At 40.8% G+C, this 23064-nt stretch overlaps 1 protein-coding gene across 15 annotated transcripts in view; it reads right to left on the bottom strand.

Annotated features, from left to right (window-relative positions):
* Positions 1-23064, bottom strand: part of Poln (DNA polymerase nu) — a 164835-nt gene that overhangs the window by 73339 nt on the left and 68432 nt on the right. For all 15 annotated transcript variants that reach the window (XM_042285788.2, XM_076546990.1, XM_076546994.1 and 12 more), the window contains 2 exons: positions 22659-22712; positions 21492-21557 (listed from right to left, as the gene is read on the bottom strand). In XM_042285788.2, the coding sequence (XP_042141722.2) occupies positions 21492-21557; positions 22659-22712 (120 nt within the window). The remainder of the gene's footprint in view (positions 1-21491; positions 21558-22658; positions 22713-23064) is intronic.

The following is a 23064-nucleotide window of genomic DNA, read 5'->3' as shown; positions in this document are numbered from 1 at the left end:
TTTCTCTGTAGGGATACAACATAGCTTATTAATCCATTGAAGGAAATCTTGGTTGCTTCCATGTTTTAGGAATAATTAAGAAATTTGCCATCATATTTATTTATGCAAGGATTTTGTATAGACATAAAATTTCAAGTAAATTTGATAGACTTTGGAGTTTGATGGCTGGATAATACGGTATTTGGTTTGTATGAACCTGCTGAACTTGGGCTTATACATTGGCTCAGCAAATAAAGGTGTTTGCCACCAAGTCTGATAACCTGAGCCCCATCTCCTAGAGCTACATGACAGAAGAAGAGAATCAATGTGCTACGGTACGTGCATATACTTATAAAGAAATCTAGTAACATTTTAAAAGTAAATCTTTCCTCCTTGAAATCAATTATCATATGTGTTTTGACAGTGATGACTAAGATGAAGTGAATGTACATTTCAATTAATGAACTAATACTAACACATTATTATTAAAGTTCAGACTTTACTGCCAACCTTCAGAAGCAACAGGATTTTTTATTAAATTTTTAATTTTAATTTCATTAAAAAATTAAAAATATTTCGGCTACTGGTGGGCTGGGCAGATGGCTCAGTGGTTAAAGCATGTGCTACATATGCCTGATAACCCAACTTTGATTCCTGGGACCCATGTAAAGGTGGAAGGAGAGAACAGATCCCACAAAGTTAAAACCATTTAAATTTGGCTACAAGTGCTGGGGAGATGGCTCAGTGGCTAAAAGGGTTTGCCATGCAAGCATGAAAACTGGAATTTGAATTCTTAGAACTCCTGTGATTAGAACCCACATAAATGCTGGGTGGTCATGCTGGCCCATCTGTATTTCAGCTTAGAAAGCTGAGACAGGGGATCCCACAGCAAGCTGTCTAAGGGGGCTAACTAGCCTTATCAGTGAGCTCTGAGTCTGAGTAAAAGACCTTGCCTCAGAGAATGAGGTGGAAGAATGAGGAAGACTCCTGGTGTCAGCCTTGAGCCTCCACATGCACAGGGACATGAGTACTTGTATACATAGGGTTATACCCTCCCACACATGTACAGTAAAAGAGTCTCCATCAATTGGGTACAGACAAAGTTGTTTGTTGAGGGTAGCTGCAGAATACTCTTCCTCAGACTTCAACAGAAGATTCACAGAGATATTTTTCCTTCATACTGGAGAGAAATTGAGCAACTGCTTCCAAGATCTGCTAGGGCCATGTAGGTAGTGACAGTGAGGAATGGGCAAAGAATCTGCTGGGCCTGCTCCTATGGTTAGATTTTGCCTGAAGCTAGCCCTTCCTAAGACATCTGACACAGGCAGGCTGAGAAATATCCTTCCTTAACTGTGTAGATCAACTTGAGTTTAGGTTTGTGTTAATTCAGCTGAATGAATGCATAGATCAGTAGCACTTTAAATTCAGATGAGGGTTTGGGAAGAGCATCACTCAGTGTAGTTTCACCCCACCCCACCATTCTCCCTCTACTTGTGCTCCTCCTTCCCAGAGGGATATCAGTGCTGGTGGGTAGTGGGAGAATTCATATAACTCCATGACACTAGCAGGAAGGTCCCATGCTACCAGCTTGGGACTACCCTCATCTTGCTAGCTTTGCTGCTTTCTGCCTGGGCTACCTGCACTTGTCCGCTTCTCTGGATGAAGTGTCTACAACAGGACTACAGCCTGTGAGCTCACTGCAGCAAGTGTATGATGTCCCTGTCTGCTATTCTGGCTCTGTATTTAACCCTGGCGACACTGCTGTGTTCTAAAACTCAGCTGTGCTTTCCTTTTGGAGCCAACCTTAGACTGCACTAGTCACAGCTCCTTTCCAGGGTGCAGATAGAAGTGGAAGATGCAGAGGCCGTCATTTCTACACTAGAGGCATACAGGACCCAAGAGCTTATTGATCTCATGGGGACTTCGCAGAAGAACAACTACAGGCCTCACCTGCAAATGCACACCATGTGTTAACTTGATGCTGCTGGAAAGACTGCTCCTCTAATCTTAGGGGTTGGGAGACAGTTCCAAACCACATAGACAGCAGGTTGTATGCGCTCCTCTGGCTGTTCCCCTCACACTGGATTCTAACACACAGGGGCAGGGCTAGCACCTTTTCAGAGCTCTCCTTCCCTCTGCCACCCAGCTCAACTCTAAACTCCATGGTCCCTTCCCTCTCAGCACCCGTCCCAAGTTCAGAGGAGCTGCTTATCTCCTTCCCAAAAGTGGGTCCTGCAGATTCCAGTGTGTCCTCAGTATGCTAAACTGACAAATGTCAGGCTGAGTCTGGGTGCTGCAGGTAAACTTCTGAAATTCAACTTAAAATACAGACTAAAGCCCTCTTAAGTCTCTAGTGCCTGATATTCTTCTTTCTGCTGTACTCTCTCTCAAGTTCTAATTGAGAGCCAGAACTGAGCAGGACTCATTTATTCTCAACGGTATCTCCTCTCTCTGTGGAGAGACAGAAGCCTCAGCCCCAATGGCTGGCAGCCTCTCAAAAGCAAGAGGGCAGGAATGAATACACATCAGATAGTATTTCAAAACCATCTTTGTGCTATGAAGTATTTTGTTCAGTCAAAGCTGCTTCTGTTTCCAGGAAAGTGGTGTAAACATATTTTCCCTGTTCCTGTCATTAGGTACAACTAAAACCCTGGGCACTATGATACAGGAAAGAAAAGGAACTCGGAAAGCTGGATAGAAGGCAGAATGGTCAGGGACTACAAAGTTCATAGAATTAGAAGTGAGGTCCACAATTTTTCTGTGCCTAACGTGTCTCAAACTGCTAGGGAAGCCAATAGCCACACACAAAAACCAAACTAATAAACAAAAAATTCTAACAAAAGACGACTGTTACTTGCAACCTTGCAAGACAGAAAACTTTGAGACAAACAGCATTTTCTCTGGTCAACACCAAAGAAAAGATTTGTGGCTGAATTTAGTTAGGATCCTCCCACCTAGACACCTAGCCAAGCTCCTCGCTGTGATTTTCCATGCACTGACCCCTCACCCTGCTGTATTTAGAGCTGAGTTCAGCTTCCCTGTCCTATTGCAGTAAACTTGGATAAAGTCTTCCTGGTTTGTTTAGTTCTGCTTCATCCATTTTTTCCTTTGACAAAATATAATGTATCAAATTGTGTTTAATAGCTATAGCAGCACCAAGAGGGAAGTTCACAGCACTAAAATAAATTAGATACAGAGAAAAGGGAAAAGAAAGTCTTAAGCAATAATCTAATAATAATAATAATAATAATAAACTAGAAGGAGAGAAAAATAAACCCAAATCAAGCAGAAGAGTAGAAATAATAAGGAACAGAGACCAACCAACTGAAAATGGTGGGAGAAATCAATGGACCAAGTACTTGGTTATTTGAAAAGATCACTAAAATTATCAAAATTCGGGGGGCTGGAGAGATGGCTCAGAGGTTAAGAGCACTGCTTGCTCTTCCAAAGGTCCTAAATTCAATTCCCAGCAACCACATGGTAACTCACAACCATCTGTAATGAGATCTGGTGCCCTCTTCTGGCTTGCAGGGATATGTGCAGACATAACACTGAATACTTAATAAATAAATAAATCTTTGAAGAAAAAAAAAAAAAAAGATCTTGAGCTGGAGGCCAGCCTGGGCTACACAGCAAGACTATGTCTCAAAACGATAAAAAAAAATTATCAAAATTCTCACTAGATTGACAAAGAAAAATAGAGAAGAAAGAAAAGATCAATATTAAAGGCAGATTAGTGTGCAGAAATTGCAGAGAATGTTGTTAGCAATACACATGTGCATATCACAACCTGGACAAAAAAACACTATGAAATGGATAACAAGAGGGGCTGGAGTGATAGCTTAGTGGTTAAGAGCACTGGCTGCTCTTCCAGAGGACCCAGGTTCAAGTCTCAGCACCCACATGTCAACTCACAACTGTCTACTGCTGCTCGCCCTCAGGAGGCAGAGGCAGGTAGATCTAAGTTTGAGGTCATCCTGGTTTACATAGTGACTTCCAGGGCAGCCAGGACTGCACAGTGAGATCCTATCTTAAAAGAATGTGTGTGTGTGTGTGTGTGTGTGTGTGTGTGTGTGTGTGTAAAAGACAACCTGCAACAGGATATTGACCCTAGGCCAAGGTTATTTCATCAAAGGAGTCTACCAAATATTTCGAGAGTTACACTTTCACACAATATTGTCCAGAGAATATAAGAGGAAAGACTACTTTCCGATTCATTTTATAACACTAGTATTACTTTGATACCCAAACCAGACACAGATCAATATCCTTCATGAATATACACACAAAAAATTATTTAGAATATCAACATATTCTAAATGTGTTCAGGCATATATTTAAAAACACTTGATCCAACAATTGCAGTCATGGGCACTTATCTCAAAGAAATGGAGATGTAAGCTAACATGAAAACCTGTATATTGATGTTTCTAACAGATTTATTTGTAACAGCTGAAAACTGGAAAGAATCCAAATGTCCCTCAGATGAAAACGGTTCAGATTTTCAAGTGGTGATTAAACTGCCCAGAGGGACATAATATCTTTTGTCAAAACATTAAGTATTTTAGCTGTGTTGTTGTGAAAAATAATTATTTTCTTAAAATTGTAAAGGGTCTTCTATAAAATATATATTAGCTGTCAAAAATATTCTTAGGACTTTGAACTAGAATTCATTCAGTTCATTATCAGAATCCTGCCATGTGGGAGCGACAGTGAAAAAACGCTAGCTCTTCCTGCATTCACCTCCAAATAACCAACACTGGTATAAGACATAAACTGCTGGAGGAAGCTTCTTTAATAATGCGTATGAGCTGTAAGAGCTAGTACTAAACATTCTTCCATAAAAATGCTTGCCTACCATTCTATGAGCAAGGGGCATCAAGATCACAATGGGGAAATATACAGACAACCAAACCAAACTAGTGGGAACTGATAAACTATGGACCAATAGCTGTGGGGCCTGCATGGGACTGGACTAAGCCCTCTGCACAGGCTTGATCTGCTTAAGGGGCCCCTGGCAGTGGGATCAGGACCCTCCCCTAAGGCATGAGCAGGCTTTCTGGAGCCCACTGCCTATGGTAGGACACCTGGAGCAGCCTTGGTCCAGAGGGAGGGGCTTGAACCTGCCTCAATTGAGTGTATCAGGCTCTACTAACTCCCCATGGGAGGCCTTCCATTGAAGGAGATGGGAAATGGGGTGTGGAATGGGAGGGAAGACTGGGGGGGGTGAGAGGAGGGAGGGGAGGAGAGTGGATCTGTGGTTGGTATATAAAATGAACAGAAAATTTCTTAATAAAAAAGAAAAGAAAAAAAGCTTCCCTACAATGAGACATCAGCAATACCTAGCACCTTCAATTTAAGACCCAAGTACCCAACTCTTCTCTTCCCTTCAGTGACATTTGTGATATCTGACAGATACGATGCTCACTTCTGGGGGCTAAAATGCTGAGAGTGAAAGTGACAACTGGAGGAAGGACGAGAATGCTGAGTCAGGGATATATGGAGGAAGCACAGGGATAAAGTCTTCAATGAGACTGTGCTGTGGAACAATCCTTGTCTACACTATAGATATGTATTACTCTCGTTGATTAATAAAAGCTGATAGGCAGGTAGCTGGGCAGGAAGTTAGGTGGGAAAGCCAAACTGAGAATGATGGGAAGAAGGAGGCCAGAGCCAGGAGAGATGCCAGTGAGCTACCCAAGAAGCAAGATATGCTAGAGGACAGGTAAAGTCATGAGCCATGTGGTAAAACATAGATTAATAAAAATGGGTTAATTTAAATAAATAAAGCCTGAGCTACAGCTGAGCATTTACAAATAATATTAAGTCTCTGTGTGGTAATTTGGAAGCAGCTACCATGATGGGGAGTGGGTGGTCGGGGCAGCAAACATTCATCTATAAGACTGTACCAAGTCAACAGTCAGAAGAGACCAATACACCAACAGTATAGAACTGAGAGCCTAGAATCAGACCATGCATACTAGCACTCCTGTTTGAAGAAGGATTACAAACTTAGTTCTCAAGATAGCAAGCAGCTATCCAAACGGAAAATAATTAAATCTCTACCTCACACATGTACAAAAATAGGTTTTAGTGGGATTAAAGACATATTGCAAAATGCAGAATTTTTATAATTGCCATGCAAGGAGAGATTTCTTAAATGACATAAGCAAGTCGGGTATTGTGCTATATATACACTTGCCATTGTGGTAATGGCATATTGTGGTATACCTAGCTTCATGGGAGGATAGGGAGGATCATTTGAGCTTATGAGTTTGAGACCCTGTCCACATTGTATATGAGAGTAAACTGTGGGACACCATTTAGACACTAGGAAACTTGTTCATTAACACACCCAGGAACAGTCAGGCAACAATGGTGAGGAAACCTTTGCAACAGGTTAAATAATCTTCACTAAAACACTACCTTTCCCACTCAGCACTGTATTTATTTAATTCATCTATCTATCTATCTATCTATCTATCTATCTATCTATCTATCTATCTATCTATCTATCTATCTATCTATCTAGTGTATGTGTGTGTGTGTGCGTGCGCGCGCGTGCGCAGGTGCATGTGTGTGTGAGTGTAGAGGCCAGAGGGTAACCTTGGGTGATGTTCTTTAGGTGCTGTCTACATTTTTATTTAATTTACTTTTTGAGAGAGAGAGAAGATATCTCACTGGCTTGGAATTGTCAAGTAGCCTAGACTGGCTTGGTCAGCAAGCCTCCACCTATCTCCAACTCCCATTGTGGAATTACAAGCATATATCATCACACCTGAGTCTGGGAATAGAGTTTCTATCCTTGCAAGCACTTTACCTACTGAGTTATCTTCCTAACCCCTCAACACTGTTTTAAATAGTGAAAATCTGGAAATAATCCATTGTATTTGTATAATGATATACAGTATAGCAACCAAGAAGAATGAACTAGAGCTGCTTCTGTTAAGGATAAACCTTAAAAACAATGCTAAAAGAAAACAGCTAGTGGTATGAGGATAAGTATTATCAGCTACTATTCACATGAAGTTTAAAGTATCAAGCCAGGTGACAAAGGCGCACGCCTTTAATCCCAGTACTCCGGAGGCAGAGCCAGGTGGATCTCTGTGAGTTTGAGGCCAGCCTGGTTTACAGAGTGAGATCCAGGACAGGCACCAAAACTACACAGAGAAACCCTGTCTCGAAAACACCAAAAAAAAAAAAAAAGTTTAAAGTATCAGAACAAATGCCTCACCTTTCATGTGGTGATACACTATTATGAAAATATCTCTTACCTTAAAAGAGATTCTAACTTTTGCTAGACTTCACAGCCAAAGTTAATTGTACACCCTGGGGTCACTTAGGACTTAAAACTGGTATCTTACTATGTATCAGCCTGTTGGCTTAACCCACCTTTAAGAGAATAATGTAACAACTAATCTTATTTGCCTTGGATTGCTCATGTTATCAATTCATACAACTTAAGCTAATGCATAGCTGACATCTTTTTTTTGTTTTCTTTTGTTTTGAAGACAGGGTTTTTCTGTGTAGCCCTGGCTGTCCTAGAACTCACTATGTAGACCAGGCTGGCCTGCCTCTGACTCTCAAGTGCTGGGATTAAAGGTGTGTGCCACTACCATCCAGCTCATATCTGACATCTTAAGTTATATATTCTTCCATGCCACTGACCCATGAGTAATGCATAAGTGTATATAGATTATGGTAATTGTGATTGTTATTCTTGGATGTCAACTTAACTACATCTGGAATTAACTAAAATCCAAATGGCTAGGAACATCTGTAAGGGATTTTTTCTTAATTAAATAATTTGAAGTGGGAAGACTCACTTCTAATCCAGATCTTTGAGACAGGAGATACACCTTTAATACAGCTCTTTTGAGGTGGGAAGACCCACCTTTAATCTTGGCTACACCTTCTGGTGTTAGCCTATATAAAGGACCTGAAAGGAGGAAGCTTGCTCTCTTTGCCTGCTTGTTCTCACTAGCAAGTCCATTCCTTCACTGGCATTAGAACCCACTTATTTGGGATTCTGGAATATACTGAAGACGAGCTGAGACATTCAGCTTCATAGAATGAACAATTACTGAGTTCTTGGACCTTCTGTTGGTAGCCAGCCATTGTTGGACTAGCTGGACCACAGCCTAGAAGCCATTCTAATAAATAACACACACACACACACACACACACACACACACACACACACACACACACACACTCATTCTGTAAGTTCTGTTCCTCTAGAGAACTCTGACTAATACAGTAATACATGTTAAAACAGCAAACACGATGAATACAACCTTTACAGCAAATATCCACCATAAATGTTAGAAGTGACATGAATATAAGTTGATAAATCTGTTTGCAGTACTGTTTGTTATGGGTGTCAATTGTGGTCAGCCGGAGTCAGTAATGTTTCATCCCTTAGAAAACTTTGTTAAAGATTTCTATAAAGTATCCTTCATTCCTTCTCCATGTCGTTCTTTCTGTGCTGTTGAATAAATACAAAGCAAAGGCCTTTTCGAGGGGTACACACAAGGACAAAGACAGGGACAGAGAAGACAAGACAACATTCAGGCAGGCAGAGATTCAGACTCATAAAGCAGACAGATTACAGATAGGCCAGAAACAATATGCTACAGAGAGATGAGAGAAGATACAGGGAGAGAAGTAGAGAATACAAATCTGGGCTTTTTCTTGATAAAATCACTCCAAGGGAAATGCTTTAATTTATTTTCCTTAATGTGACACTGATGCATTTTGGGTACTCTGAAGTTATTACTAGTGTGTTTAACCAGCACACTACTATTTAGGGAAATGTATATGGGACAATAAACATTGCATTTGGGATAAAAAAAGGACACTGACTTGGGAAGAAGAGATCTGAGGAAAGATAAACGGGATTTCAGTGTCACCAAGTGACATTTAAGCTCTTAAACTGAATGAGTGACATACTTAACTATACCAGGCTTCCTTCCTTGTGTATAGGAAAAAAGGGGACCAGATAACTGGGATGGGGACATGAAACATGGCTTCCTGAGGTCAGGTCTCTTGAGTGGAACAGAATCACTGACTGGGAAAGAAGACTGGTCTAGAGGACATGTTCATGGTTCAGGGGCAGAGAAGTGATGAGGTAACAGGAACAGGGGCTGGAATGCAAAGGAACCATAAGACATATCAAGGGTGATTCCATAATGACCGAGCCAGGTGCTAAAACGCTGTATAGATACGCTGGCAGGACGCTGAAGACAGTCATAAAAGTAAAGAACACTAGGGAAGAAAAAGTGCTCACAAAGAAATGAAAGCAAAAATCCAATTAATAATACCTGGGTCTTAATATTTCCAATTAATTTAGCTGTAGCCTTTCAAAAAACCAGAAGAAAACCAAGAACGCAAGACACTAAAGACAAACACAATGTGAAAGGTCAGAAAATTCAAATTTTGTACCATTGGTAAATTCTGAGCCAGCATCACGAGTAACACTGCAGTGAAATAAGGACATTGACAAAAACTGGCCTGATGATGTAGAAACACTAGACGGGACATCTAAGCCATGTGTGATAAGAGGTATTGGATGGAATAATGTGGCTCCTGGCAAGCACAGTGAGAGCAAAGGTCCACGGCTCCTCCCATGAGAAGGCCTTTGTGGAGAAAATAGTGGTTCTGAACAGGACTTACAAAAAGGGACCAAAAGATCTGAGCCCTGAGGCCTGAGTTGGGGGAAAAGAAGAATTTAGATGAAAACTAAAGACCTCATGGCTCCCGCTTCAAGTAGGAAAGAGACATGGCCTTGTTTTTATCACACTGAAATTCTAGTGATGACCCCAAGCCAGAGCAACAAGAGCAGGTAATACATTCCAAAAATGGAGAAGTAGGCTGAAAAGCCTTCTATTCACATGGAATTTATGACTAGCAAGAGAAAAACAAGTACTCAGGCTTCAGAAAACCCAGTGCCATCCGCACCATGACCAGGGAAAACCGAATGACAGAAGATTGATTCTGACAGCATGAAGAAGGGCTGACAAACCATTTCAATGAAGAAGAATGTAAGACAGAATTGTAGACAGATTCAAATGTACTAGCTGGGAGTTTTTACTCCCACTTAGGACATATACAGTTGAAAGAAAATTGGTTCCCACAATGAAAAAAGTCAGGTAATTAAAAATCATCACTTTTTGGGTCCACCAACACCGCCCAGCTTAGAAGAATATTTTAAAAAGTCTTTCCTCAAGGGTAAAAAATAATTAGCTTTAGTTGGAACATTTCTTTGGATTGTCCAGACAACCCATGAAAGCAAAATTAAAAGAGATGAACTATTAAAAATATCTCATCCTAGAGGGAAAAAAACTCTAAAAAGATCTATTATCCATCCATGTTAATTGTCTTTGCTAGGGTTTCTATTGCTGTGATAAAACTCCATGACCAAAAGCAACTTGGGGAAGAAAGGACTAATTCCATTTATACTTCCACATCACAGTCCATTGTCAAGGAAGTCAGGGTAGAAACTCAAGGCAGGAAACTGGAGCAGAGGCCATAGAGGAGTGCTGCTTACTGGCTTGCTCAGACAGCTTTTTTTTTTTTTTTTTTTTTTTTTTTTTTTCAGAGCTGAGGACCAAACCCAGGGCCTTGTGCTTGCTAGGCAAGCACTCTACCACTGAGCTAAATCCCCAACCAATAGACAGCTTTCTTATACAGCCCAGAACTATCTGCCCAATGATGGCACCACGCACAGTGAAATGGGCCCTTCCACATATATCATTAATTAAGAAAATACACTACAGCTTTGCTTATAGCCCAGTTTTTTTTTTTTTTTTTTTTTTTTTGGTTTTTCGAGACAGGGTTTCTCTGTATAGCTTTGCGCCTTTCCTGGAACTCACTTGGTAGCCCAGGCTGGCCTCGAACTCACAGAGATCCGCCTGCCTCTGCCTCCCGAGTGCTGGGATTAAAGGCGTGCGCCACCACCGCCCGGCTATAGCCCAGTTTTATGGAAGCATTTTCTCAGTTGAGAGTTCCTTTTCCTAGATGACTCCATGTGTCAAGTTGACATCAAAGTACTAGGACATCTATCATCCTCTGAAATTGTGAGTCAAAATAAATCTTTTCTCTTTAAGTTGTTTATATCAGGCATTTTGTTATGGTGATATAAAGCAAACATACTATTCAAACTGAAACAGAAAATAAATTCAAGGAAAAGGCAAAAGATGGGTCTCAGTGAGCTATGAGACAAAGTCAAGTGGCTGAATATAAAAGACAAGAAAGAAGGTGGATCTTTAAAAAGTGAGAATACTCAGCTGTGAAAAAAATGAAATTATGAAGTTCACAGGAAATGGATGGAATTGGACATATATGAAATGAGGTAACCCAGGCCTAGACAAATTTCATATGATCTGCCTCACATATAGACTCTAGCTTCAAGTTTTTAGATTTGTGTGTTTAATGTGGAGTGTCTGTAGAGGTCAGAAAGCTAGAAAAGGTCCATGACAGGGGAAGAGGCCTTAAGGTTGGACATAAGCAGAACATAAGTGATATGAAAGTAGACAAGGGAAATAATGAGTTTAAGTGGAGGTGAAGATGGAGAAATAGGGGAAGGGGGCAGCTAAAGACATGAAAAGCCTTATGAGAGCCTGCTACTTTGTAAACTAATTTAGAAATACATGTATTATATATTAACTATATGTTTAAAGAAGTTTCAGTGGTTAGAGAGCTGGCTCACAGTTAACAGTAGTATCAGCTCTTCTTCCTGAGGACAGGAGTTTGATCTCCAGACCCACGTAGTAACTTAAAATTGTCTGTAACTCCAGTCTCAGTGGATCTGACACCCTCTTCTGGCTTCCACAGGCAACTGCATGCATGTGGTACACAGACATACAGGCAGGCAAAATCATGCACATAAAAATAATTTTCTTTCTTAAAAATCATGCACATAAAAATAATTTTCTTTCTTAAAAAAGGAGTTTCACTCTGGCCAGACAACAATCCCTCTGGTGAACAGCTTTGGAACTAGACCTTTAGACTTTCATGGTACAAATGGGTTATATCAATACTCCATCTCCTAAATAATTTTAGGGTTATCATCTCTTTAGAAGGAAGTAGCACAGGAAAGAATGGAATCCATTTCTATATGGAAACATGCATTGCCTTCTCCTGTAAATCAATCTAGTTGGGTCAACCACTTGGCCAACGAACCACCCCCAGGAAGGTGTATTTATCTTAAGCCATACTAAAAAGGAAGGAGCAATAATTAGCCCTTTAGAGATAATGTACTACTCCTTCTCAGAATTTTTATTCCTGACTTACAGTCATTTTGAATCTTCCAGGAGGTTCTGTTGAGACTTAGAAAGGCATAACTTTCCCCTTTTCATCTCTTCTGCTCTTCTGTCTCTTTTGAATGAAGGCCAGAGCCTAAGTATGCTTTTTTTCTGGTATTTTAGGCTTTCTTACATTTTTCTCTAAATCTCCCTCTCTGCTTGTGGCTGCCACATAGGCTTAATTCAAATGGCATGGCTTTTTTCTCAACTTTTTTTGAGGCAGGGTTTTTCTGTGTAGCCCTGACTGTCCTGGAACTCACTCTGTAGATCAGGCTGGCGTCAAACTCACAGAGATCCACCTGCCTCTGCCTCCGAGTGCTGGGGTTAAAGGCGTGCACCACTACAGCCTGCTCTGGCAAGGCATGGCTTCTTTCCCTTCTCTATTCTCCTCCCCTGGGAAGCTGGTGGGATTTCAACTTGCCTGCTCTGTTTGGTTTTGTTGTTTGTTCTGTTTTTCTCCTAAACTGTAATAAAATTAAAAGGAGTTTGATTGGTAGTATGGCATGGATGGATGGATACCGCTGCTCACAGAAGCCATGGGTTATTAAATGAAAGTCTCAGTGTCAGGCATAGAACAGCCTCCTATGAGTTGTTGGTCAAGGAGGTTCTAGAATCCCATACCCTTCAAAAAAATACAGGCTATTGCCATTGTGCTTGGTTGCTCATCAGATTTAGATGGTTAAACCCTATTGCTAAAGATATCACACACTTTGATTACAGGACATAAACAAGTAAATCTAGAACTGACCTGAAAACTCCTTCTCTGCTAGCTAGTATTTATAATGCTTACTATGCAGGAGAAAAGTCATCACTGGTTTTACCAGAGGTGGACCCTGCATGCTACAATACTGACTTGCAAGATATGCTCGCTGGTGCAATAGTGTAGTGACCTTTGCTTCCACAGAAGTAATTCATGTTTAGTCTTATAAATCTGATCAAAGGCCCCTGGGCTTTAGGTAGGTGACAGGTCACAGAGGAACCTACTACTGTTTCGCTAAATGGACATATTGTCAGATTGTCTTCTAAATTTTTCTTAGTTTACACCCAAAAATTAGTGCTTTGACAGCCTGCATCAGAGAAGCTTCTTTTTTACAGGGAGCAGCAGTTACTGCAGAGACTCATAACTGGTCAAAGTGTTGAGAATGAGTGACTGCTGAGTGCTCACCCTCACTGGAACATCTATACAACCCCTCTTTTAGGGTAAGGGGACATCACCGAAGAAATTGAGGAAAGAATGTAAAAGACGGGAGGACAAGGAGGAGTACTATGAAACACTGTCTTCTGAATGACACAGCTATTGCACTCATGAACTCGGCAGCTACTGTCACTTGTACAAGACCTAAACAAGCTCTGAACCCGTCAACACTCTGGCAAGAATGGGGCAGGGGCACATGCGCCTCCCCTCCCCCACTGAGGAGCTACGGCAGTAAATACCTGCTGAAGCACACCCAAGTGGCCATGGACTTTAATCCCAGAACTCAGGAGACAGAGGCAAGAGAAATCTCTGTGAGCTAGAATCTAGCCTGATCTACATAGACCAGCTAAGACACAGTGATACCGTCTCTCAAAAAGAAAGGAAAGAAAAAAAAAAAAGAGCAAAGCAGCATATATATACCTAGTGTATAATCCAGCTATTATTGTATTATTATATAAGTATTATACATCTATACATAAAGAACATGCATGAATATACATACTTATATCCCAAACAGGAAACAATCATACATGGGTCAATAAAGGAATTCATAAACAAACTATGGTACACAGATTGAATGGAATACTGCTCAGCAATTAAAAAAAAAAGAAAAAGAAAGTATTAGCTGGGGGTGGTGGTGCAGGACTTTAATCCTAGCACTTGGGAAGCAGAGGCAGGTGGATCTCTCTGAGTTTGAGGCTAGCCTGGTCTACAAAGAGAGTTCCAGGACAGCCAGAACTACAGAGAAACCCTGTCTCAAAAGATAAAAAAAAAGGAAGGAAGGAAGGAAGGAAGGAAGGAAGGAAGGAAGAAAGAAAGAAAGAATTGAAACACAGATCAACATGCATGAATCTCAAAATAATAACTCTGCCAAAGAAGTCAGACAAAAAATGTAAACACTATGTGACTCCATCACCATAAACTTTCTGGAAATGTAAGTGATCTATAGTGACAAAACTGGGACACGAATGCAAGTTGAGGGAAGACATTATAAAGGGTCACAAGGATAGTTCAGGTGAGAGATATGTCCTCTAATTTGGTTGTGGGGGTAGTTTCATACTTGAATGTATACATCACATCACAATTCATCAAATTGTTAGTAACATATGAAGTTTCTAGTGTAATCAATTTTGTCTCAATAAAGCTGTTAAAAATGAAAAAAGTAAAGTTGGCATTTTTGCTCCTGGTAAGATATAATGAGTACATTCCACTGAATACAGCTATGAAAACCAGACAGAATGCACAGGGCAGCATTCTGAAGATGCTGATAAATTAGAGCCAGACATAGACTGGAGAAGCGGACCAGAATCTGAAACTCTATCAGACACCAAGTTGATCACTTGTCTCCCTCAGTACCCATGTTTTGTACTCAACACATGGTTAGTGGCAGAGAGAGTGCAGTAGCTTCAGATTATTAAAGCCTCAGGTTTCCGGTTAGAAGACCAAGAAAAGGGATTGCTAGGTTGCTGGTTAGAAGGCCCAGAAACAACATACAGTGGCACCACAGCCATTAGAACTTGTAGCCTGAGCCTGACCAGGCCAACTGACCACTAAAACAAAAGTACCAGCATTTTAGTGGATTTTAAAAATAGGACTCAAACTTTCAAAACATAATATTCAAAATGTCTAGTAAATAGCCCCAAATGCCCTAGCACAGAAATAGGAAAGTCTCAAGTCATATGGGGAAAAAACAACCCAAAGATGTAGCACCAGGAGGATACACACGTTGATCTTTTCTCTTTTCTTCTCTCCCTTCCTCCTCTCCTCTCCCCTTTCTCTTTAGAGACATGCCCTCACTACACAGCTCTAGCTGTCCTGGAACTCACTATGTAGACCTGGCTGGCCTCAAATTCATAAATATTTGCCTGTCTCTACCTCCTTAGTGCTGGGATTAAAGGTGTGTGCTACCATGTGTGGGGATATTTTCTGTCTTTCTTTTTTTGGGGGTGGGATGTTTCAAGATATGGTCTCACTGTGTTGTGTAGCCCTGGCTGTCCTGGAACTCACTCTGTAGACCAGGCTGGCCTCAAACTCAGATTCACCTGCTTCTGCCTTTGGAGTGCTGGGATTAAAGGCGTGTACCACCAACTCCTGGCCTGGCAGTATTTTCTAACAGAGACTTAAGCAGCTATTGTAAAAAAAATGTGCCAATGTGATTACTTTACATACCCTGATGAAACTTCAGCATAATCAATTAATCAATGTTTTTATAATTATTAATTTTTATTATTAATTATTTTATTCAGTGAAACCTATTATTGTTTCACTGAAATGTCAAAATATAGAAAAAGGTGCAGGGAAACCAACAAAACAAAGCACGTTACACTTTCCGTCACTAGAAGCACAGTAACACAGAAACAGGGGGAAGTGACCAGCTGGTGGCAGGGACTTTCTCTTGGGAGGGGTGCATGTGAAAAAGGCAGTTTTCTGCAAATGTTGCAGTTACAAATGATCTTTAAAAATATTAATCAGTGACTGGAGAGTTAGCTCAGTGGTTAAGAGCAGTTGTTGACTTGCTCAAAGTCAGAAAGGCAAAGAGCAACAAAAGAGTGGAGAACAGATGCTGAAGAGGACATAGAGGGGAAGAGAGCCTTCATTCACTGTTGGTGGGATTGCAAACTGGTCCAACTGCTAGCAATCAATGTGGAGAACCCTCAAAAAGCTAAAATTCATCTGCCACATGACTCAGCTCTACTACTTCTTGGCATATGCCCAAAGGACTCGACATCCCACTCCACAGATGCTTGCTCAGCCATGTTCGATGCTGCTCTACTCACAATAGCTAGGAAATGGATACAACCTAAATGTCCTTCACCTGATGAATAGATAATAAAATATGTGACTGATACATATACACGAGGAAATGTTATTCAGCTGTAAAGAAAACTGAAATAATGAACTTTGCAGATAAACGGATGGAACTAGAAAAGATCATATTGCGCGAGGCAACTGAGACTCAAAATGACAAATGTCACATGTTCTCTCTCATCTGTGGATTTAGCTCCCAGACTTCAGATGTAAGTGTATAAACTGGAGTAACTGCAGAAGCCAGGAAAAGAAAAGGGGGCCATGGCAGGGGGAGCAGCAGAACAAGGGAATAATAGAGTACAAGTGATTTGAAGGGGGAAATGTGAAAAACGGGGGGCTATGATTAAGGAAAGAATTAAATACAAAAGGAAGAAGGAGGGTAAAATAACAGTAAGGATGTTTAAAAAAAGTTATCTATTATCTATGTACCTAAAATTACAAATAATACATTTAAGTCTGGGTATGCCTATATATATATATATTTCAAATTAAATTTTCCCATTTGGGCTGACAACGCTTCCTTAAGAGCCATACACTAAAAGCTCCAGACCAACCATGAGAAGCCATAGGCTAATGCTGTTGCCCTTAGTTGACTCCCAGAGGTGGAAGGTAAGTTGATATTGCTGAAGACACCATGTACTTTGAACCTATAACTCAGAGGACCTGAGCTGGATCCTGTGGGAGAACCTATCACTGACACTTTACTAAACCAGCAAAATCTCTATCTACAGAGACCATCACAGAAAACCATGAACCGGTCAAAACACAGAGAATAAGAGATCATGTGGTGCCTAAATCCAATATTTACATATACAACACAATTCCTGCACCTAAGACTCAAAGATCATTTCAGAAGAGGAGGCAGAAGAGTCAGAGGAACAGGAAGTTTGTTGTGAGATTGTGTCTCCTAGAAAAGTCAGAGAAGCTCCACCCATGAAGTCTTATCAACACAGCTGTCTAAACAGGTCCTAAACAATGACAACCCCAATAGACATGCTAATGCGGAAGGAAGAAATCACATGGGACCCTCTACTAGACAAAGAACTACAGGCAACTAGGGAATGCTGAGAGCAGGAGAAACAGTCTTCCCCAAGGAAGAGCTCCGGAAATGGTTATTCAATACCAAGTAACATTATACAGAATGAGCAGGTTATAGTTATAGATTTAGAGAAAATATGTAACAAAGAAAAAGAGGCAATGATTTTGAGAGGGAGCAAGAGCAGCTACATGGAGGGACATGTGGGAAGGAGGAAAGGGAAGCAGGGGAAATGATATAATCATATTGTATTTCAAAAAATAAAAAAAATATCATAAAGCCAGGTATAGAGTAGATGGATCTCTGTTTGAGGCCAGCCTAGTCTACATGGTAAATTCCAGGATAGCCAGGGCTACATTGTGAGACCCTGTCTTGAAATAAACAAAAAAAAATTTTTTTTAAAAGAGCACTTGGTGCTTTTTCAGAAGTCTCAAGTTCAATGCCCAGAACCCACATGGCAGCACACAATGGTCTGTAACACTAATTCTAGGGTATCCAAACACCCTCTGCAGGTACCAGGCACACACATGGTACATAATACACATAAAATAATAAAATAAGTAAGTCTAAAAATATTTGTCAGAAATCAGAATGAAGCCCAGTGGTAGAGCTCACATCTAGCATGTGCAAAGCTCATGGTTAATCAACTGAATTTTGTTCAGTTAAAGGAAAACTGTAATTCAAACTCCAGACATCTTATGGTAATAATGTCTAACTAAATAATATACAGCTGGACTCAAGTTTTATGTATAAAAACATGAAAATACTAATATTATAGGACAACAGAGGCAAACCTTCAATTAATCTTGGTCAGAGAAAAGTCTGTCTGAGAAGATCTGAAGACATAACTAATCAAGAGCTAGAGTCTGGGGAGAGTGGGGAGTACTGTACATGGCTCACTCAGAGATGAGGGCTAAACAAAGTTCGAAGACAATATGACAAAGCTATCAAAGAAAAAAATTGAATATTCTTTGAAAGGACACATGCTCAGAATGCTCTTTGCAGTGGGGCCTGAGCTCATAAGCTCAGAGAGAGCCACATGCTTATGATACACTCTCATAGGTATCTGCACAACCCAAGTGAAATGGGATTGTATTGTGGAATATGACTTTAACTATGTAAAGGATGTGTTACATTCGTTTATGTTGCATTTGTCTAACAATATAAAGATGTGTTGCTTTGCCTGCCTAAGGCACCTGATTGGTCTAGTAAAAAGCTGAACAGCCAATAGCTAGGCACTAGAGGGATAGGCAGGGCTGGTAGGCAGAAAGAATAAGTGGGAGGAGGAATCTAGGTCAGAGAGAGAGAGTGAAAGAGAGAGAGAGGAAGAAGGAAGAGGAGGAGAGAGAGAAGAAGGAGGAAGAGGAGGAGCAGAAAGAGAGGGAGACACCCATGGCCAAATACAGAGAAGGACATACAGAATGAAAGAAAGGTAAAAAGCCCCAAGGCAAAGTGTAGATGTAAAGAGAAACAGGTTAATTTAAGTTATAAGAGCTAGTGGGACAAGCATAAGATAAGGCCAAGCATTCATAACTAATAGTAAGTCTCCCTGTCTTTATTTGGGAGCCAGTTGGTGGCCCAAAAGAAAGTCTGCTACAGGACTGTAACAAGCAGATGCTGACAGAAAAAAGCAAGAAACAGAGAAAGAAATCTGCCAGAGATACTCAAAGAGGGTCTGAACCTGTAGTAGTGTACCCAGGTGGATCTATACTATAGAAGTGCTCTGAAAGGTAGATGTCCTCATGATCACCTCCTAGAGCAAGTGTGAGAGGCCTGAAAGACAACTGACCCAAGAGTTTATAGACCAGAGCAGGCTCCCTGTGCCCAGGAGAACACCCACACCAAGCTAGCCTCTTTCTCCTCCTTGCACAGTCACCTGAGTTAGGTCAGCAGGTGCCTCTTCTGCCTATGTCACTGGATATACTATATAAATACATATATATTAGATAGATAGATAGATAGATAGATAGATAGATAGATAGATAGATAGATAGATGCCTAGTATGATGGCTAGTCTTGGTTGTCAACTTGACTACATCTGCAATTAACTAAAACCCAAGTGGCTGGGTATGCCTGCGAGGGATTTTTTTCCTTAATTAAGTCACTGGAAGTAGGTATACCCACTTTTAATCTGAATCTTTTGAGATGGGAAGATATACATTTAATCTGGGTCACACCTTCTGGTGGCAGTCTATATAAAGGACATGGAAGAAGGAAGCTTACTCTCTTTGCCTGCTTGCTCTTATTCTTGCTGGCAAGTCCATTCCTCCACTGGCATTAATGCCTACTTCTTCATATTGTGAAGGTCAGTAGAGACACTCAGCTTCCTGTACTGAACAACTACTGGATTCTTGGGCTTTCTGTTGGTAGATAGCTGGACTAGAGCCTGTAGGTCACTCTAATGAATCTTTCTATATCTACATAGAGAGTCATTCTATCAGTTCTGTAACTCTAGAGCAGTGGTTCTCAACCTGTGAGTTGTGGGCTGAATGACCCATTCACAGGGGTGGCCTAAAACTATCAGAAACACGGGTATTTATATTAAAATTCATAACAGTAGCAAAACCACAGTAATGAAGTAGCAATAAAAATAATTTTATGGTTGGGGGTCGCAGCATTAGGAAGGTTGAGAACCGCTGCTCTAGAGAACCCTGACTAATACACCTGGTAAAGCTCTAGCTACTAATCAGGGACTAATAGGAAGAACAGATAGGAAAAGATGACTTACATTTTCTTATTCTTTAAACTTCCACATTATATTATGTCAAACATTTCTAATTATAAATATTATTTAGTTTATATTTGTATTAGTCACATATGTAATTCAAGTATTTAAATATAAGTGGACTCAGATTGATATATAATAGTAAGAGATGTTAAAAATAAAATTGTAGAAAAGAATAGTATTTTATGAACACGTGTTTAGTAGAAAGAAAAAAAAGAAAGGTGACTTTCCGACTTGAATAAAAGTGATATTTGTTAGACTGTATTTCTTTTCTACGCTTGGAGAACTTCTCTACGAGAAATTAGTAACAAATCTGTGTGTGTATATACATGTTTGTATGGGTGTGTGCATGTGAACACCAGAAAACAACCTTGGATGGCATTCCTCAGGAGCCATCTACTTTTTTTTTTTTTTTTTTAAATGGGGCCTCTTAATGGCCTAAAACTCACCAAATAGGCTAAGCTGGCCCCAAGGACTTTCTGTTCCCACCTCTCCAGCCCTGGAATCACAAGCATACACTATCACACCTAGCATTTTTATTTTATTTTATTTTACAATACCATTCAGTTCTACATATCAGCCACGGGTTCCCCTATTCTCCCCCCTCCCACACCCTCCCCTTATCCCCAGCCTACCCCCCATTCCCACCTCCTACAGGGCAAATCCTCCCCCGAGGACTGCAATCAACCTGGTAGACTCAGTCCAGGCAGGTCCAGTCCCTTCCTCCCAGCCTGAGCCAAGTGTCCCTGCATAAGCTCCAGGTTTCAAACAGCCAACTCATGCAATGAGCACAGGACTTGGTCCCACTGCCTAGTTGCCTCCCAAACTGATCAAGCCAATCAACTGTCTCACCTATTCAGAGGGCCTGATCCAGCTGGGGGCCCCTCAGCCTTTGGTTCATAGTTCATCACACCCAGCATTTTACATGGGTGTTAGTGATGGAACTCAGGACCTCATGCTTGTGCTGCAAGCACATTACCTAGTTCAGCGGGTCTCCTTGGTATCAGAAATACAAAGCCGTTCAGAAAGCCATCTGGGAGTGGTGCACACCTGTGACCTTAGCACTCAGGAGGCTGCACCTAGGCTACAAAGCAAGACCTTATCTTTTAAACAGACCAAAAAAGTATCATTAAAACTGCATCATAAATGCAAGGGCATTTATAACTTTCCATTAAAAACAGTCTTTAGAAATTACAAAACGGAGATGGTTTTCATCAGATAACACTTTTGGAAGCCAGCTTCCCAGGAAAACTCTGAAAAGGGCAACGGAGAGAGGCACATCACTGAAGTGCCTGAGTTTTTTGTTCTTAGAGCAGAGTTGATGCCTCAATACCAGAGAAATAAACACATGGAGTAAAACACAATTAGCAGTATGAAGTCCCCTTCTGGGAACAGTGCAGAACCAAACATACAGTGAGGCACAGAAATGGGCAAGTAACTTACAGGATGCTTGGCTGAAAGTCTCCCCGTCACAGTTCCGGTCTGATTCCACGTAGAAGAGATGGAGCCCTTGATCATTGAAGAAGAATCAGTTCAAACCCAGGCAATATGGTGTGAGGAAGAACACACAGACTCTTCACTACAACCCTCCTTGCTCCTCCCGAATGTTATAAAGCAGTCTTGGGGTCAGAGCCAGTTGTCCCGCCTCTAACCCACATAGAAGCAGCACTGGACAAGTAGACCATGTCAGTTATTAAGTCTATGTGTGGGTTAAGGGGGCTGTAGGGACAGCGTAAACTCAAAGTGGGATTATGCCACAATTCTATGGCTTGTTGTTAAGTCTTGTAAGTCACAGAGACCCCTGACTGTACTTTTCTCATGTGCAAATTGAAATAGTAATGCCTACCTGTGATGGGTATTATTGGCTGTCAACTTAACTATATCTTAAATTAACTAAAACTCAAGTGGCTGGGTATGCCTATGAGGGATTTTTTTTCTTAATTAAATAATTTGAAGTGGGAAGACCCCCTTTAATCTGGATCTTTTGTGGTGGGAAGATACACCTTTAATCTAGATCTTTGGAGGTGGGAAGATCCACCTTTAATCTGGGCCACACCTTATGCTGGCAGCCTATACAAAGAACATAGAAGAAAGCTTGCTCTCTTTTTGCCTGTTTGCTCTCACTGCAAATCTATTCCTTCACTGGCATCAGAGCCTACTTCTTTGGGATTCCAGCATATACTAAAGACTAACTGAGACACCCAGGCTTGTGGACTGAACAACTACTGGATTCTTGGACTTTCTGTTGATAGACAGTCATTGTTGGACTAACTGGACCATAGTCTGTAATCCATTCTAATACATACCCTTTGTGTGTGTGTGTGTGTGTGTGTGTGTGTGTGTGTGTGTGTGTGTGTGTATTCACTGTATGTTCTTCTAGAGAATTCTGAGAGCCTCAAATGGCTCCAGAAAAAGACATTACTGTAGATGTGAAAGCAGTCTAGCTGCTGAACTATCTCATATGTGGAGGATCTGAAGGCATAAAACTAACCTGCATTGTGTGGATATTGAATAATATGACCATAGTGGGATTGTAAAAGTGGCACATGTATCTGAACTCAAAATAAACTTTAGTTTTAATCACAATTTCCTTTTGTTAAGCTTTGTTACCTTTTTCATATAAGCTAGTAATCCATCTACAAAAGTTGACTTGATCTTGTGAACCTACATCATAAAGACAAGAATAGTTATGTTCTTAAACTTGTTTAAATACTCAAAGAGACCAACTGCAGAGCAGTAGTTGACACAGGGCTGGGCATGTGGTGCAGAATTCACCTTGGACAACCTTAAGTAGTGCCAGGATTGAATAACACAAGTCCACAAAGAAAGATGCCAGTCGGTTATTCTGCAATATTTCTAGGCTACAGAGAAGCTGCAATGTTGGGCAAATTCTCAAATATTAATTTCAGTGTTCCCAGCAGTGGGACTCTTTCTAGTTCTTTCCCAACCCTTATATTACTCCAGGAGGATGGCTGGTTTGGTATCAGTGTATTTCTGCAGGACAGGGTCTCAGTAA

The sequence above is a fragment of the Peromyscus maniculatus genome, chromosome 10 (genome assembly GCF_049852395.1).
Source record: "Peromyscus maniculatus bairdii isolate BWxNUB_F1_BW_parent chromosome 10, HU_Pman_BW_mat_3.1, whole genome shotgun sequence".
In the NCBI taxonomy this organism is placed as follows: Eukaryota; Metazoa; Chordata; class Mammalia; order Rodentia; family Cricetidae; genus Peromyscus; species Peromyscus maniculatus.
This window is presented reverse-complemented; position numbering and strand designations above follow the sequence as displayed.